The 19,323-nt window shown below is 41.2% G+C and overlaps 1 protein-coding gene across 2 annotated transcripts in view; it reads right to left on the reverse strand.

Moving 5' to 3' along the window:
* The window catches only part of UNC79 (unc-79 homolog, NALCN channel complex subunit), a 282,068-nt gene that overhangs the window by 17,555 nt on the left and 245,190 nt on the right, over window positions 1-19,323 (reverse strand). For both annotated transcript variants that reach the window (XM_044932849.2, XM_044932848.2), the window contains 5 exons: window positions 11,577-11,654; window positions 5,989-6,078; window positions 3,372-3,547; window positions 2,000-2,186; window positions 75-272 (listed from right to left, as the gene is read on the reverse strand). In XM_044932849.2, the coding sequence (XP_044788784.1) occupies window positions 75-272; window positions 2,000-2,186; window positions 3,372-3,547; window positions 5,989-6,078; window positions 11,577-11,654 (729 nt within the window). The remainder of the gene's footprint in view (window positions 1-74; window positions 273-1,999; window positions 2,187-3,371; window positions 3,548-5,988; window positions 6,079-11,576; window positions 11,655-19,323) is intronic.

The following is a 19,323-nucleotide window of genomic DNA, read 5'->3' on the forward strand; positions in this document are numbered from 1 at the left end:
GTACTGTGAGGACTAAGAGTGGCTTACACGTTTTGAGATTCTATCCAAGAGGGGAAACCCATCTGTGAACTCACCACTTTGTTATGGGCCATCAGCTGAAGGATGCTGGGGGTCACCCTACTCCAGAATTCTAGCGCTGTCAGGATCGCTGTGAAGCTGAATTCATTCTGACTTTGGACATTCGTAGCTACAGCACTTTGTTCACAATACACGGTCCAGAGCTGAGCAAAGATAAACGCGTGGAAAAGAGAGCACATGTGCAGCACGGAGGTCTGCAAAGGAAGCAAAGGGGGAACCGTTACGTTCTAGCCGGCCGTGGCGCTCCACGGAGCTCTCCCCGCATGACTTTGGCCTTCGAAGGGGCACAGCCAAAGTACATGCGATTTGAGCGATCTGAGGCTGGCGGAGCTGTCTCCAAGATACAAACTCATGATTCATCAGCTTCAAATAGTCTGCTCTTCACTCAGTCAGTGGGAGGGCGCTTAGAGACCAAGCATCTTTTCAGACAGAAGGCACCTTGGTTTGCAGAATAAATGTGCCCACCTCCTTGGTGGTGGTGGTGGTGGTGGTTTAGCCACTCAGTTGTGTCCAACTCTCACCACCCCACGGCCCCACCAGGCTCCTGTGTCTTCTCCAGGCAAGAATACTGGACTGGGTTGCCATTTCCTTCTCCAGGGGATCTTTCTGAACCAGGGATCAAACTTGTATCTCCTGCATTGCAGGCAGATTCTTTACCACTGGGCCACCAGGGAAACCCCCACCCCCACCCTCTTGCCCTTTAATGAAAGTGACATTCCTCTCCCTAAACTAGATTAGCAAGAACAATCATTCCACCATTTTAGGACGTCTGCCCCTCTGTGAGATGGGGGTAATGGTACCCCCCTCAGAGAGCTGTAGCTTGGAGTAAATGAGGTGACATATAATGATGCACTATCCAGGGCTTAGGAATTACACTACGTAGTAATAACAGCAGTAGCAGCAGCAGTAGAGACAGGATTCCTAACTAGTAGTAAGTACCGATCGAGTGAGCAACTACAGTGTCCCAAACACTGTGCTAAAGATTCACAGTTTACCTTCATAATTCTCACACCATCTCATCTATTTTACAGCTGAAAACCTGGAGCTCAGACAGGTTAAGTAACTTTTCAGTGTCACAGAATTACAAAGTACCATCATTAGGAATCAAACACAGATTGGGTTGAAATATTAGGAACCGACTGCCCACTTCCTTTTGTAAACATCATTCAGGTAATTTGGATGGGTGCTCTATTTTATTGCAGAATAAAAAAAAAATCTATTGCCGGTGAAGCTTGCCCTAGCTAGCCTAAATCCCAGCTGTTCCCAAAACCACTATGAGCTCCTAGAACTGGCCTAGGCTCTGTGAGGGGACTTAGACTCCTCACAGCTGAGCAGTACTAATGTGTCTAGTTTGCTTGTACAGGCTCATGATTGATGCTAAGCCTTGGATTTACTTTATTCCCTTAAGCACACCACCCGTCTCTACAATTTATAAGTTCCTTCTGTGTAAGTGATTCCCATATATAATTTAGTGAGTTCCCAACTGGCCTTATTTTCATTTTGTATCTTCATATATCTCTAGAGATTTGAGTTGAAAAGACAGTGCATGAAAAATTAGAGAATAAATTTCCCTCCACTTCATATTTGTTTATAAAAACTGATCACGGAAGTTTTATTATATTTCGAGCCTTTTATTTCTCTTCTTTATTTTGAGACAGCAATGCCTAGGAAGCTAACTCTTGCTTGCCTCTGTAATTTATCTTCATAAAAGTAAACTGAAAAACAACTTAGGGGGAAGAGAAGATAGTCTGGGAATTTAAACAACTTTAAATAAGGCATTAGCACAAAGTTGCCTTCCTAGCATCCACAGGAGGGCAAGTGATAAGGTGCATTTCCCTCTCAGAAGAAATGTAATTGGCCGATAAGGGTTTCCATTAGCAATCTTGATGCGTATGGCTTTAATCTTGCAGAAATCACTTACCTTTGATTGCTCTGGAAATCCAATCAGGATAACAATAAGATGGTCTGCAATATGGGAACCTGCATCCAGAGGTATGGGCAGGCAGGGAGAGGAGGCATTGGGACACACCGCATTATGGGTGAGGGCACCCAGAAGCAGCCAGGACAAGAGCCGGATGTGGGAGACACACTCGATGAATTCTTTTGGCCTATTAGGGAGGAAGGAAGTGTTAGAGGTGTTTTGGGGCTTTCTGTTTCATTGGCTGCTCAACAAACACTGAAGGAGGGGTGTAAAAGTGTGGCCTTGCAGGCAATCACCCAAAATAAAACACCAAAGCAACTAAGTGCCAACGAAGTGATAGATCTTTTTTTCTTCTTTCCCACTCTAAATCCTGGAGCTCAGCTTCTCGAGCAAAGAGCAGCCTTTGGTGACACAGGATTAAATATCATTCTGCCATAAATCTGGCTGCCTTTCTGATTAGTTTCTCTTCCTAAATTCTTTCCTTTCTTCTCATTAGAGAGTTCTCGATGTACCCACCAGAAGGGGAGGAATAGAAGAAGAGCTAAAACACACAGCCACCCGTTTCCTGTTCTCCCCTCCTCCACCCCCGCCCCCTCCCTCCATCCCACCGTCAAACCTTTCCTCTAGCCTGGAAGTTGCTCATGCAAGATGACAGGCCAAGCCTGCTCCGAGTTCTCAAATGAACTAGTCCATGGGCACCTCTCTCTTCTCAGCCTCCCTTCGGGCAGGGTCAGGTTCTCACACTTCCTTACACTCTATTTCATCTCTGCTGTAGATTCTGTTCCAGCTACAATCTAAGCTCATTGGAGGCAGAAGCAATATAAGCGCTAAAATAAATACCTATCAATGTACTTAACTAGTGGAAATTACGAGTTGAAGTGGTAGTTCTAAGCTCCAAGTTTTCAACACCCATCAAAAGGACTGAGGCTTTTGTACAGCACAAGTTTTATTGGCAGCATGTCAATGTGCTCAGTCGATAAGTGTGTCTGACTCTTTGCAACCCAATGGACTGTAGTCCTCCAGGCTCCCCTGGCCGTGGAATTTCCCAGGCAAGAATACTGGAGCAGGTTGCCATTTCTTTCTCTAGGCAATCTTCTCCATCCAGGGATCTAGCCTGAGTCTCCTGTGTCTCCTGCACTGGTAGGTAGATTCTTCACCACTGAGGCACCTGGGAAGCCCATATGTCATGAAGTACTTGTGTTCAAAAAATGCTGTCGGGTCATCAAATAAGTATGGAAATTGGTTTCAAATCCCATCTTTCCAACCAATCATATTTATCCTCTAGATCTTCAGTGCATTCAGCAGCTCTTACTGAGCCCCAGGAAGCTCAGGGGTGTTTCCTGCCTCGTTGCCAGAATAATAAGGGTCTTACCCTTGCTGCATTGCAGAAGGGGGATGATAGAGCCAAGGCAGATAGCGGATCACAGCTTTGTTGTCTCTGTGGTTGCCCCGGGAGATTTCCATGGCTGCAATCTGAGCCAGCCCCACTTTGAGATGTCCACCGAAGGTATCTTCATGCAGAGGCTGGGAACATGTCTTCATGTGGCTCTACAAAACCAAGTGGTGTTTTTGTGACTTTGGCAAAGTACCCGGGGACATTTCAGGACACTCTTTAAAAAAGATCAGGTTGTTGTATCCACACCTTCTATCATCACTCCCAAGCTACAACTGATTTGAACTTCTTTAGGGGTTTCGTGACAAAGAGGGGAAAAATTCTTATCATGGCCTAAACAGCCTGAGACAGTCTAGACACTACAGACCTCTGCACCTTATCCCTTTATCCTTGTGGTCCAGCTTCACTGGCTCTCCATGCTCCCCCCCATCACTGGCCTTCACTCATGCTGTTTTCTCCACCTGAAATATTGTTTCTGCCTCTCTCTACCTAGTTAACCTTATTCATTACTCAAATTTTAACTCTGATGTCACCTCCTCAAGGAAGCCTTCCTTGACCTCCTCTGTATGTGTGCTCAGTCACTCAGTCATGTCTGACACTTTGCGATCCCATGGACTCTATAGTCTGCCAGGCTCCTCTGTTCATGGGATTTTCCAGGCAAGAATACTGGAGTGGATAGCCATTTCCTCCTCCAGGGGATCTTCCCAACCCAGGGACTGAACTCGCATCTCCTGCATCTCGTGTATTAGCAGGCAGATTCTTTACAACTGAGCCACTTGGGAAGCCTGACCTCCTCTATGAGCCTTTCTAACTTCCCTGGCTAGGTCATTTCACCCTATTAGAAGCTCTCATGTCACTGTCTACCCCTTTTTCATAGCAATTGTGAAAGTCACAACTTCACTTTAGTTTGTATGAAATTCTCATTAAAACTGGCCATCGCTGTCAGACTATAAAGTAAATGAGAGCAGCCGCTGTCGTCTGGTTTTGCTCATCATCACGTCCTTAAATGTCCAGAATGATGTCAGGCATGTTACTCAAGACTTATTGGTGAATTAATTAATTCAGAAAAATTTCATTGCTCAGTGTGGCTTAGTGGAAAGAGCACTGAACTGGGAGATGAGACGTAAGTTCTAGACCCAGTTCTGTCCTAAACTCACATGACTTTAGATAAGCCACTTGCCACTTGACTTTTCTGATCTGTTTCCCTAATATATAAATTCAGAGAGTTGGATTAGGTCAGAAGTCCCCAACCATTTGGTCATCATGGGTCCTTCTTAATATTTTTCTCTGCATTTTCAAGGTGGCTATAAAACTGTTTAGATAATATTTCCTCTTCAGACATCAAAACTGTCTCAGTGTGAGCAGCCAGGTTTAGTGATCAGTAACCCATGCATGACCAAACATTAGGGACGCTTACTCAGAAATGACTGGATTTGGATATTGTGAGAAATCATCAATTTAAATTTTTATTTCAGTCTCCACCTATCCCTACCCCCAAGAAACATTTGGATCATCTGAGCAGTCTGAAAATTGAGCTGGGTGCTGAAAGCGCTGTAGTTTTAGCTGATAAACTTCTGAGACAACCAGCTCCTATTTCTCAAAAAGCCACATTTAGTGCCAGACTGCAGCCTGGCCGCTCATTGGCCCATGTTTGGATCTTCTTCTGCTCTTTTTCCTGGGTCTTCCTCAAATCTCTCAGACTATCAGTCTTTAAGCTGCCTAGTTGACTCACAGCAAGGACGTTGACTGGCATCAGCAATTCATTCCACCCTGCGAAGCAATCAATAACCTCAACAACCTCACTAGGATTTTGTCCCTATGCAAATTAAATGTTGCTTTGTCTTTCTTTTCTAGAAGGAGATAGCTTTGATACAGATAAAAACCATAAACAGCCTATGTTTGCATAATGTGTACACATTTCCTACAAACTAAAGTTTACAGAAGTCTCTTCACATGCATTGCTGCTGCTGAGTCGCTTCAGTCGTGTGCGACTCTGGGCGACACCATAGACAGCAGCCCTCCAGGCTCCTCTGTCCCTGGGATTCTCCAGGCAAGAACACATGCATTATTTCACACCAAATCTTGTAGTGGTCAACAAAGCTAGGTTTATTTAGGTGGGTTCATTGGTCTTCTTTTGCGAATGAGGAAACTAAGGCTCAAGGTAATTAAATGACATTGGGTGGTCCAGTGAAAAGAGGCTGGATTGGAGGAGGTCCCCACAGTCTCAGGTCACCCCTGTTTCCATCAGTTATCAGAAGTGTGACCTTGAGCAAAAGACTGCCCCACTTCAGGCCTCAGAGTCTACATTCATAAAATGGGAATATTTTACAATACGGGGCCTGGTAAGAATTGAATAAATGGGGCAAAATAAAGATATGCACAGAACTGACACCACTGTGGAAATCGCCTTTCCTTTCTCCATCCCCTCTTTGCAGAGACAAACCTGGTTCTTCAGAGTCCCAGGACATGGGCTCATTCAACACTGCCATTGCTACCTCTCCAGGAGAGGATAAATTTCCATCTGTCTGCTCAGATTCCCTACGAATGCCTCTCCATCTTGCCCCCCCTGAGAGATGAGGGCATGCAGCCCTCTTACCTTCAGCTTGGTCAGCGTGTGCATGTCTGCCACGAAGTCCAGCACGTCGCTGATGTACTGCCGCATGCACTCCATGGCCGCCGTCCCGCACTGAAACACACGAGGATACCGCTGGGCACGCGCTCTGAGTCAGGCCAGCTCTGTAGTCCCGACTGCAGTGATTGTCTGACTCTGATTTCCCGCTGTTTACTAATGAGTTATTTCACTCTCTGGATCTCTGACTCACTCTGTTACTCTCAGCCATAGTCTCTGACTGCCCCCACTTTGGACAACAATTAATAAAAAGATTTGTGGTAGAGAGCAAAGAAGTAGGGGTAGCCTATGGGAGACAGGGTTTACGTGCTTTTTTTCCACTGGGTGATTTAACTGATTTCTGTTTGCTTCTTTGTTAACTGGCTGATATATAAAGATAGCCTGTGCAAAGCCACTGATATCAGTCTTTACGACATGCTGCTGCTGCTGCTGAGTCACTTCAGTCGTGTCCGACTCTGTGCGACCCCATAGACGGCAGCCCACCAGGCTCCCGTCCCTGGGATTCTCCAGGCAAGAACACTGGAGTGGGTTGCCATTTCCTTCTCCAATGCATGAAAGTGAAAAGTGAAAGTGAAGTCGCTCAGTCGTGTCCGACCCTCAGCGACCCCATGGACTGCAGCCCACCAGGCTCCTCCGTCCATGGGATTTTCCAGGCAAGAGTACTGGAGTGGGGTGCCATTGCCTTCACCTTAAAACAGCAGTAACACCTAATCACTCTAGGGAATCTCAGATACATGTAAAATATGTACCACTAAATTCTACCACCATCATCTTAGATATCTTTCTCTGTCAAAAGCAAAAAAGGACACAAACAAATATTGTGTCTGCTGCAAGACTCAAAAATTCTTATGGTCAAGCACTTACAACTTCTTATAGATAGCAGGTACACTATTAAGTAGATGAATGTATTATTGTTAAATTCTTGCTAGGGAAAATTAGAGAAAGAAACAAACTGATCATTCTTCCCCACTTCTAGCAGAGTGTTTGAGAAATCTTAAAGAAAAAAAAAAAACACTGTTTCAGGTTATTAAATGGAATAAACCTGCTCTCTCAGGGCAAGGCAGTGAATTTAGGATTACAAGCACCTAAAAGGAAAATGGACAGCCAGGCTGCTACATCAAAGCTGTACCAGAGAACCCATACATAAGACTGGATATAATGTGGATCAAAAGCAGGCCCTCTTTGAAGCCATCCGAATACCATGCTAAGGCCTTTCTTAGTCTCTTTAGGAAAATCTGAAACATTATATACTTAACTAGCTCACCCAGGGGCTCTCATTTTCCCATATTCATGTAAATCTGCACAGCACTGAACTGTATCACCTTCTATCTCTTCTAGAATGTTACGCCTGTCAGTTCCTCTGACAGGGTAACAAACAGTAAAATAAGGTCATTGGCGGCTCTGCCAGAGTGTTTTCCAAGCATTTCATATATTCTAAGGTTTTCTTCTTTTAATTTAAATCAAGTGAAGGAGTTATAAAAGGTTATTGTGCTCCTGCTTTGGCAATATTAATCCCTGAGTGCAAGAAAGGACTTCTCCCCCCGATTTATTCCATTTTCTCTGACCTTTCACATGTCATGCAAATAAGAGCATATACTCTGCTCCTGAATTTCCTGAAAGGGATTTGTTTCTTTCATAGGCAATATTTTATACCATTTCAACTAGGCAAATGTCACAGAAAATAATTACTTGGAGCATTATTCAATATTTGTCTTTTACCTTTGAATTTCAAAAATGTGAGAGGAAAGAATTTACTATTGCCAGTTACTTTTGCTCTAGAGTAACTACATCTAATAAAAGTCTTACAATACACTTTCTAGCCAGGATAACTTCAGTGAGACAGTTATAAAATAAACCACATAATTTTTTACTTTGCAAAACATAGGTATAATCTTAGCACGTTATTTTAAAAATAAAAAAAAAAATAGAGACAAGCTCAGCTTGTTTCAGAAGACCTACATTTATTTCAATGGGAAAGCTGATGATAAACGAGTTGAAAACATACTCTAATTTCAAAAACATGAATTGAAGTGATTCGTATCCAATTTTTCCTCAAAACTTGTATCTGATTTTAAAGTTACATTTCTTGACTTATAAAGATAACACACATTCAATGCAGAAATCTTGGAAAATATAAATTAAGAAAAATAAAAATGGCCATAATAGTTACATTTCTTGAATTATAAAGATAACACGTGTTCAATACAGAAAACTTGGAAAATATAAATTAAGAAAAATCGCCATAATCCTAATTCCTGCTCTCCACCTCTGAATTTGCCACTGCCATAATTCCTTCCAAATATTTTTAGTGCATATAACATACACACATATAAAGTTTTTATAAGATTGAGATTATTTTTTCTAATCTGCTTTTAAATTAAATCCATCATAAATGTTTTCCAATGAAATATTCTTAAATTTGATTTGGTCCACATAATAGTCCATCTTATAGATGGGCTGTTACTTTGTTCAGATATTAAGTCATGTCCAACTCTTCAGCAATCCCATGGACTGCAGCCCTCCAGGCTCCTCTGTGGGATTTCCCAGGCCAGAATATTGAGGTGGGTTGTTATTCCTTCTCCAGGGGATCTTCCCAACCCAGGGATTCAAACCCATGTCTCCTGAATTGCAGGCAGATTCTTAACTACTGAGCAAACAGGGAAGATGTACTTTATTTTATTTAAATAATATCCTAATGTTGCACATTAATTTTGTTTCTATATTTTTGCTATTTTAAATGCTGCTTTATGTGCTTATAGATAATTCTATATTTATTTTCTAAAACACATACCTAGAAATAGATTGTCACAGTGTTTTTCAGCAAGACTGACTACCACCAGGATCTTATAAGAATGCTTGTTTTACTTCATTATCAGTGAGTTTCACTGTTAGGAAAAACTTGTTGATATGCCAGATGGTTTTAATATTTATATTTTAAATATTTTATACTTTACATTAATTTACAGTTCACTGATTGCTAGTCAGGGTAAAAGATTTATTTTGAGTGGCTTATTGGTCATTGGAAAGGGTTCTATATGTAGATCTATAAATTGCTGTTTTATTGTTTTGGAATATTTGACTTTTACTTGTTGATTTCAATAAACCTTTATACATTAGGGATATTATTTTTTAGCCACAACATAGGTAGCAAATATTGAAGTTTAGACAATTAAATGAGGAAACCAGTGACTACTGGGCAGAGACTGGCCAGCTACCCACAGAACCAGTTTTCTTCTTCCCTAAGATGCACTAGACCACATTTCCCGTCCTCCTTTGCAGTCAGGTGTGGCCATGTGACTGAGTTCTAGCCAATGAAACATAAGTAGGAAAAATGTGTACCACTTTTAGACCTGATCCATGGAAACCTTCCATGTGCTATAAGCTCTCCTCTTTGCCCAACCACCAGCTGATTACAGGGGACAGCACGTGACAGAAGAAACCCGACCTCTGTGCGTTCATGTGAAAGTCCTCCTCCCTTTACTAATCAGGACACCCTTTTAAACTTCACATGGGCAAACAATAAACTTTTTTGAGCTAAGTCACTAAGAACTGGGATTTTATCTCATAGAATCTTGCATTGCCCCAACTATTATCAAGAACCCTTAAAAAACCCCAAGGTCTATTAATTCTACTACCAGAAATCTATTATAAAAAATAGTCTAAAATATGAGCAAAGATTTAAGCACAAAGATGTTTATTACACATTAGTTATAATTGTAGAATATTGAAAATAACTAAAATATCCAATAATACATAGTGCTTATTAATAATACTTTTTAAACTTTTAGGTATGTTTTATTTTTTATTGAAAAATATTTGACACATAACTATGTATAAATTTAAGGTGTACAATATGTCAATTTGATTCACTTACATCCTGTAATATGATTGCCCTTGTAGTGATAATTAGCACTGTATCACATTACTTAATTATCTTTTCCATTTGGTAGGAATAATTTTTAGTTTTTTGGCAAGTTTGATTATTATAATACTACATTGTAGTCTATATTCACTGTACTTGCATTATAGCTCTAGGACTTATTTACCGCTCATTATAAGTTTGTGCCCTTAAACATGACAGTCCTGTCCCCCCACCTCCATTGATATTATTTTCAATAGTTGATGTTCACACAGCACCTACTTATGTTTGTCACCTTGTTAATGTGCTTTACATGCATTATCCCATTCAGTCCTCAACCTAGACCTTAGGCCCTGTGACAGCCCGTTCTACAGATAACATAAACCAAAGAATCATGGATTAAATAACTGTCTTGATCACACAGCTAGTAAATGTCAGTTCTCAAACTCTGTTGTGAATCAAAACCCGTATTATCAACTATTGTTATATGGTGCATTTGTATAAGCTAGTATCACTTTAGGGAAAATGCTTAAGACATATGAAGCCAAAGCTGCGTCTGTATTTCAACTATGGTTTCAACTATGTTTAAACAAATATATGCAGAAAAAGATGAAAGAATTAATATGTTAGCAGTAAAATTATCTCTGAGTTGAATGTTATTTTTCCTCTCTCATAATATTTCTCCACATCAAAAAAGAATTGAAGTAATCTTTAGTGTTCTATGTGCAAAACTAGTATACTTACAAATATAAATTAATAAAACCTCTTGTGAACATGTACTATGAAGATATTCCTGCTCACCGATGAAGGAATTTATCCAAGAATATCATTCAAAATAAATGTGATGAGGATCTTTGTATATATGCTATATACTATGTTATTCTAGACTAGCAAAGAACTAGAAAGTATTGGGTTGGCCAAAAAGTTTATTCAGGTGTTTCCACAACATCTTACAGAAAAATTCAAATGAACTTTTTGGCCAATCCAATATATAAATATCTAACAATATGGGAATAAGCAAATTATGATACTGAAGTAGATCAAAACATGGGACATTTTCCTAAAATGATAGAGTTCTTATTTTAGGGCAGATTATGTGACCATTTATCTTATTAAAATTTTTTTGTTGCAAATTTAAATGACTTTTTCTCACTAACAATTTAAATCTCTGCAGTTTCTCAGTTTGTTGAAATAACCTTGCTTTAATAAGTTATTGTGGTTTCTGATATCCAGTCCCATCTATGAGAATCTTAACATATTTCACCAAATAGTTCACTAGTTAATGATAACAGAAGTTTTTTAAATTTTCAGAGGAAATATAATAAAGGAAAACAAGGTATTACAACGCTTATTTCTTTCTGGCAGTAGTTAAATCAAATTGGCTAACAGGAGCGAATATAAGAAAATTGACTTGGGAAAAACTGAACTTTAAATCTATTTTGTATGTCTGATAATTTCGTTCCTTAACTGGATGCTTCAATTTTTATTCCTGTTTCCTAGAATTAAAAATTTCCAGGGGCAGAGATTAATTTAAATTTTCACCAGGGCTCTTTTAAACAAGATGCTGATGTTTTCAATTTTTACATTGTTTGTTCCATCAAAAGAGAACCAGGACACAGGCCAAAAATGCCTCTTTGCCAAATTAGGAAATGAAAAGAAATAGAAAATGTACATAATTAATTCATTCAGGACTTACTCCAGGTACAGAGGCGATCATCTGCTTGCTCAGGATTGTTGACTCAGCTAGTTTGGTTCCAGCATCTGCACAAATAAACTAATAAGAAATTGAAAGGATAATTATTTTTAAGAGCACTTGGACCGTAATAGTAATTTGTAATTTTATTAACTTGGCTTAGATTCACTAGTTTTTACTTTAGTGACAATCTGCTCTGGATATATGGGACTTGCTAGTCATGAAAGTTCACGCCTACCAGAAATTCAGAATCATAGTACTGGGATTAACACAGAGATTCTCATTTTACCCAGACAGTAGTGTAACACTGAAATGGTACACATTCAGTCAAGGAAGGAAGGAAAGATATCAATATAGTCAGATTTACCCTGAAGTCATGTTATTTATTCTTTGGCACTTTTTGACAGTTCCTGAACTTTCGTGGATTTTCCAGACTTCTATCATTATGTCATATCACGATAAAAACAGAAAAACAATCAACCTCAGAGTGAATATCACACCTATTTATTGCCCTCCAAGATCCCTCAGTATCTGGTCTTTCTCGTCCCACTTTCTTCACACCTGCCCTCTGTGCTGATAATGACCCCTGACTTCTGCTCTGTCCTCCACATAAAACTTTCACACATTCCCACGGCCACAGTCGTCACCTCAGGTTGCAATGATCTACACGTCTATTTTTCAACCGGTTACAAGCTCTTTGAGACCACAGACTGGACGCACTTCACCTCTGGCGTTAGCTCCCTGACTGACACCTCGGAGGGGCTCAGCAATAAATAAATTAGTTCTTAAAAAACAGAGTTAGTGAAATGAAATGGTTAATCGGGGATGACTCAAGTTCATGGCGAGGATGGATTTGCCAAATTACAATTTAATATACTTCATTACAGATTTTTACAGGTGTTTCCCCAGTGAATGCAATGCCCAACTATTTATTAACGGTTTTGTTGTTGTTCAGCTGCTCAGTTGTGTCCGACTCTGCAACCTCATGGACTGCAGCACACCAGGTTTCCCTGTCCTTCACCGTCTCCCGGAGTTTGTTAAAAGTCACATCCATTGAGTCAGTGATGCCATTCAAACATCTCATCCTCTGTTGAAAAGAGAGGTGGTGGGAGGAATCTGGAGATTGGGATTGACACGTATACACTATTCATATTATGTATAAAACAGATAATTATTGAGAATCTACGTATAGCACAGTGAAATCTACTTATTGCACTGTGGTGACCTGAATGGAAAGGAAGTCCAGAAGGGAGGGGATATATGTGTACATACATCTGACTCATTTTGCTCTACAGTAGAAACTAATATGACACTGTAAAGCAACTAGACTCCAGTAAAAATTAATTTTTAAAATATTTGAGGCCAAATTCAAATATCTGATCTGTGAGAGCTAATAGCTAATTTTAGAAGTCAGGATTAATTAAAAAAAAAAAAAGAATTCTAAAATTACAGAGGTGTCTCAGAGAGTCTGGGGTATTAAAAGGCATAAAAGTATATAAGCCTTGAAAATCATCTATTATTTTTTATGAATGCCTTTTCATCCAGTGTAATTTTACATAAGATGTACAACTAAAATCTTAATAAACGTTCCATCTTCATTTTATATAGCTGACAACTGAAGAACTCCATTATGATTTTGGAGAGTGGTTCAAAATATAAAGATGTAACTTAAATTAGAGGCGAAAAGGATGATGGCTATAGAAGGAAGAATTCTATCCTTTAAGACAGAAATATGCCACTGAAAAATGCACTCCTGAATGAATACAAAAGAATACAAAAAAAACCCACAATACCCATTAAGTGTAATTACTAAAATCATTATCAAAATGATCCTCAAAATAGTATCTCCACCTCTCACCCCAGAGAGTGATCAGATTATTACTAATTCAACTAATACTAATAACCCCACGCAAGTAGTAACTGGGGATTAAAAACAACCATACCTCTGCTGTTTCTTTGTCCTCCAGCCCACAACTAAGCTATCTTTAAAAGAAAACCTTTCACCCACATGGTTTCTCACAGCTTGAATATGCAGGTATGCCCCACATTGTGGGAGTGTTCCATGCACGTCAGCAGAATGTCTACTCTTGACACATAACAAGAACTGAGAAAATTCTTTTCGATTTGAGCATATATAGATTTTATGGTGGCTTTCAATGAGTCACTCTATTATGAAAACTCAAATCCATCTTGAGAACAATAATAACATCCTATTCCATGTAAAATTTCTATAGCACACCATCAGAAGAGAGAATGTTCTAAGTGAAAGCAAAAACATCAACAGATCTGAATTAAAACAATACAGGGCATCTGGACAAAGTGTAAAAGGAGAACACTGCCCTGATGTTCAGCAATAGAAGATTGTTTGGAGAATTCTTTCCTGTCTCCATGATTCTTGTTCCTTTCAAAAAAAAATCCACTTGAATATTTAAGTGAAAGTGACAGTTGCTGAGTCGTGTGGCCCCATGGACTGTAGCCTGCCAGGCTCCTCTGTCCATGGGATTCTCGGGCCATTCTATTGGAGTGGGTAGCCATTCCCTTCTGCAGGGGATCTTCCCAATCCAGGGATCCACCTCTGTGACCCTTTGGACCATAGTCCATGGGATTTTCCTGGCAAGAATAGTGGAGTGGGTTGCCATTTCCTCCTCCAGGGGGGATCTTCCCAACCCAGAGATCCAACCTGCGTCTCCTGTGTCTTCTGCATTGCAGGTGGCTCAGCGGTTAAGAATCCAGTATTCTTGCTGAGAAAATCCCACAGACAGAGGATCCTGGTGGGCTACGGCCCATGGGGTTGCAAAAACTTGGACACAACTGAAGCGACTGAATATGCACAATTTTATATGCAAGTTAAAATAAATAACGGAAGTGATGGCTGAGCAAACATAATATAGCAGGCTGGGAGATTTCCCAAGGTGTCAGGCTTCTAGGAAGAAGTTCTAGAAATCGAAAACGAGATTGGTACCTGTCTCTGCCTTGAAATGTTTAGAACCTAAATAACCTTGCATCCCTTGGGCAAGTGTTCTACTATCCTTTAAGGGGACACTCTTACTGCTAGAGTGTTTGGTAAGTAACAGAAGTATGGTTTACCCATGAAAAGAATTATAAACAGCCCCCTCTCTGTGAATCCATCTATCTACTAAATTATTAATCAGAGGAGCAGTAGAGGGACTATCCCAGAGGTTGCCTGTGGGGTTAAAGAATGAATGATAAATTCAAGGTTTGACCAACTGAATCTTCTCACTAATGGGACACAGGCCACTCATGATGGATCACCAGGGGACTTTTTCTTTACCTTTAAGACTTTATCATTCTTTTTATAAAAAATTTATATTGAAGTACAGTGGATTTACAATCTTATGTTAGTTTCAGGTGTACAGCAAGGTGACTTTCTATCTATTCTTTTTCCAATTCTTTTCCTGTTTAGGTTACTACAGAATATTGAGTGGAGTTTCCTGTGTTATACAGTAGGTCCTTGTTGGTTATCTATTTTAAATTTAGCAGTATGTACATGTCAATCCTAAACTTCTAATGTATTCCTCCCCTTCCCCCTTCCCACTAGAGGACTTTTTCCTTCCAACTGTTACTTTCTTTTCTTTTTCCAAGTTGCATTTTCAATTAAACAAAGTCACCTCAAGTGCACTGAGATGCTGGTCATGATATCCAAGAAGAAAAAGACCGTCTGCCCCAGACACATTTTCTGTCTGTACCGTGAATCTGATCTTCCAGGTGCCAGGAACTGACATTGCCCATCAGAAAAGGGGAAAGCTCTCTGCCTCCATGCTGAAGTCTCTGGTTTAAGAGAAGCTACCAGAGAACAATGGCACCCCACTCCAGTCCTCTTGCCTGGAAAATCCCATAGACGGAGGAGCCTAGGGGGCTGTAGTCCATGGGGTCGCGCAGAGTCGGACACAACTGAGCGACTTCACTTTCACTTTTCACTTTCATGCATTGGAGAAGGAAATGGCAACCCACTCCAGTGTTCTTGCCTGGAGAATCCCAGAGATGGGGGAGCCTAGTGGGCTGCTGTCTATGGGGTCGCACAGAGTCGGACACGATTGACGCGACTTAGCAGCAGCAGCAGCAGCACCAGAGAACAGGCTGTCACCTCTGCTATCTACTTGAACATCTGACAAGGGCAAGAGAAAAAGGAACAGGGAAACCCTACAGAAAGGTGCACCATTTCCTGTAGAGAGACAAAAGATGCTTCTCCCTCATTCCATGAGTGGCCCCATGGAGGCCTTTTCTCTATGATTTAGCCAGGAACCACAGGGGAGAAAGGGAATTATTTCTGTTTTTTCTTGCTTAAGGTATGCCTCACTTTTATTTCTCTCAGTAATTAAAATGGTTTTCATTCTGAGAGTTTATATAACAAGGATATATTACTTCAAAATGACATGGTGTTTAATACTTTTTGGTGGAGAAAGCTGACATATTATTCACAAGGCTGTTTCTCATGGGTGTGATATCAAAATATCCCCCCAGATATCTCTTTGATCTAAATAATTTTACAATTTTATTTTTGAAATTTAACATAATGACTCAATGACAAATATGTATTTGTTTTTAAAGACGAAAATGTACACATTTGAAATGGCATGAGAGAATCCAAAAGACACAGAAGAGTTTACTTTCTTGCCTTCTTTCTTCCTAAAGATGATTTGTTTTTTGTTATTTATTCCCCTAGCTGTGATGCAATAATCAGTGTTTTCATGGTTTCCTTAAGTACTGAGCAATTTAGACTGTCAGTCTTCTTTTGCTATCTTGTGGCAAGTGCTTATTATGGCCAGCTAACGTACTTCTCAGAAAGCCCAGTCCCCAGCTGCAGTCACAGAGTGAGGTGCCAGCACCCAAGAGCAGCCACACAGATCTGTGCTGCTTAAAACTGAGAGCACTCAGGAGAACAGCCTCTGACGCCCACAGGATCTCACCTCCAGGGCCTGGGAACCAAGGCTGCTTTAAGGGGGCAGGTCCCCAACCTCAACACAATCAGAAGCAAGTAACTTCCAGACACTGTCACCCTGCTGGCCCTAAATCTCTCATGGGCTATTTCACTAAGCCTAGTTCCCCTGCCCTCTCCTCCAAACCAGTGTTGATCCTATTAACCTTTGTGGTCAGTTTGCATCCAAGTTGCTTATACTCAAAAGTGGTGTTGCTGTTGATGAGGGAGTAGGCAGGACTTGTCAATGACAACCCACTGGAAGAGACTCAGGCCTGTCTTTCCTTGGGGAAACACATATTTCCTGGTTGAGCGCAGCTTCTGTCTCCTCTTGGGCTGTCCAACATCTTGGTACAATGGAGCCATTTCACTCCAACCATGTCATACCAGCATCCACGGCTGTCACTTTCCAGCCATCACCCTTCTCTGAAAGCATCATAGTGCCTGGGAAAGCTCTTTAAAGACCCTTCTTCACTGAAAGAACACCCACTTTTTTATTAAATTTCGAACCTTTGAGAAAAACTCACTTTTTGTCCCAAGGATTAGAGAATGAGGTGGGGGGTGGGGAGGGAGCAGTTAGTGGATATTAAATGGTTAATGACAAGGGTGTTCCTCCTCTTCTCCCAGGTAAACCCCCAAACTTCTGCATATCCTTCAGAAACACACAGTCCCTTTCCTACACCACTTCCTTACTCAGTACACACAACTGCTTAAGAGTTTTTATTTAGATGTCAGCTTCACCTATCAGACAGGAAACTCCCAGAAGAGGCCATGACTTATTCATCTCTGTTTTTCCAGCCCCTGGGCCAGATCAGGGCTCATAACGGCTTAATGAGCCTTCCTCCACCTCCCACTCTGAGCTGGCCGCTCCCTCCCCTGCAGTAGTTCATATACTGTACAGACTTTGTACTGGTTAGTATGTTATCTGGATAGGGCCTATGCCTTTCTATCTCTATATCCCCAGAACCTAGCCTAAGACAGATGGTCAATAAGCATTTGTAATGGGAAATACTGCTGAATAATCAAATATGGCCAGATGATGGAAGACCTTGATGATTCAGGTACTTCAGGGTTACTGGAGGTTTTCCATGCACAGAGTGATCTGATGAAAAGCAGAGCTTTAGCAAAATTCCTCTAGGCAGCCATAGGTTAGAAGACTGGATTGATGTAGAGAGAAGTGAAGACAGTGCAAAAAGCTAAGCGCCATTATGGTAATCCAGGCAGGGGATGGACAGAGCCTAACTAGGCTGGGCTCTACACTGATTAGACCCTGCTGTCATTTTTGTTCAGTCGCTAAGTCATGTTGAACTCTTTGTGACCCCATGGACTGCAGCAGGTCAGGCTTCCCTGTCCTTCACTATCTCCCAGAGTTTGCTCAAACTCGTGTCCATTGTGTTGGTGATGCCATCCAACCATCTCATCTTCTGTCTCCCTTTTCTCCTGGCTTCAATTTTTCCCAGCATCAAGGTCTTTTCCAACGAATTAGCGATTAGCATCAGGTGGCCAAAGTTATTTCAGCTTCAGCTTCAGCATCACTCCTTCCAATGAATATTCAGCATTGACTTCCTCTAGGATTGACTGGTTTGATCTCCTTGCTGTCCAAGGGACTCTCAAGAGTCTTCTCCAGCACCACAGTTTGAAAGCATTAATTCTTCGGTGCTCAGCCTTCTTTATGGTCCAACTCTCACATCCATATGTGACTACTGGATTATTAATTGCTGATTAGACCCTGTGGTCAGATGTTAATGTTATTTATGCCAGCTGGGTGATGGGTGATCTTGTGTGATATCTGAGCCTCAGTCTCCTCATCCGTGATACAAAACCAATTCCTCACATGGTTGTAAGGATTAAGTGAGGGGGGTATATAAAGCCCCAGCATATTGTCTGGCACATAATAGGTGCTCCATTAATATTCCCTTTTCTCTCATCTTTCTAAATTGCACCCAAGGTACCTAAGATTCATGGAAATCTGTCCAGTTCCTTGATATCAAGCTCCTATTTTCCTTCAGTCATTTAACCTCAACCTTGTAGGTTCAGACTCAGGGGCTGGTGACAATGCCCAGCAGTGAGAACTGAAACAGCTCTGACCCAGTTCCTGGGGACTTTGCACAAAGGCAGTCTGAACATGACCCTGACCCCAGCTGTAGCTCAACGAGCCTGAACCTTAACTAGCCTGAACCTTTGGGGTAAGAGACAGGGTCTCAGGTTACCTGGGACAGATCATGGACTGACACCCCTGGCCTGGCCAGCCTGTTTCTCAATCCCATCCTTATGTGGTTATTCCTAAATTTATACCATCTTTCTGCTGAAGCCTCTCTTTATTGCTTGAAGACAGTCAGCCCCTGGTTTTGACTCCGACCCAGGCCAAGAGTTTTGCCTGCACCCACCAGTCCTTTGTGACCCAGTTCAACTGCCAAATGCTACTTTCTTCACGAAGTCTTCCTTAATTTCACACAAAGCAAGACAGGATGCCTCCTGCTCCAACTTCCCCTAGGACTTTATCTACCTCCCTCTCTTTCTCACTCATGGCACTAATCATAGTCTCACCCAAGACGTTGAGCTAAGGATGCCAAGGATGAGAGCTGGAGCCCCTCAACCAAAAGCATGCATCTTTGCAAGTTCTCTCAAGCCTGCCTGGTATGTGTTCAAGCTCCCCCCACAACCTGCCTCAGTGTTCCTGTGGGTGTTGGTTCTTCACATCCACCTCCCTTCTTGGTTGAACTCAGTCTGTCCTGCCATTTGCCCACATCTTGCTTGGCCCACCCTCACTTTCCCTTCTGCTTCAGAGATTTGGCAACCCACCCATACTCATAT

This window comes from Bubalus bubalis, chromosome 20 (genome assembly GCF_019923935.1).
Source record: "Bubalus bubalis isolate 160015118507 breed Murrah chromosome 20, NDDB_SH_1, whole genome shotgun sequence".
Classification (NCBI taxonomy): Eukaryota; Metazoa; Chordata; class Mammalia; order Artiodactyla; family Bovidae; genus Bubalus; species Bubalus bubalis.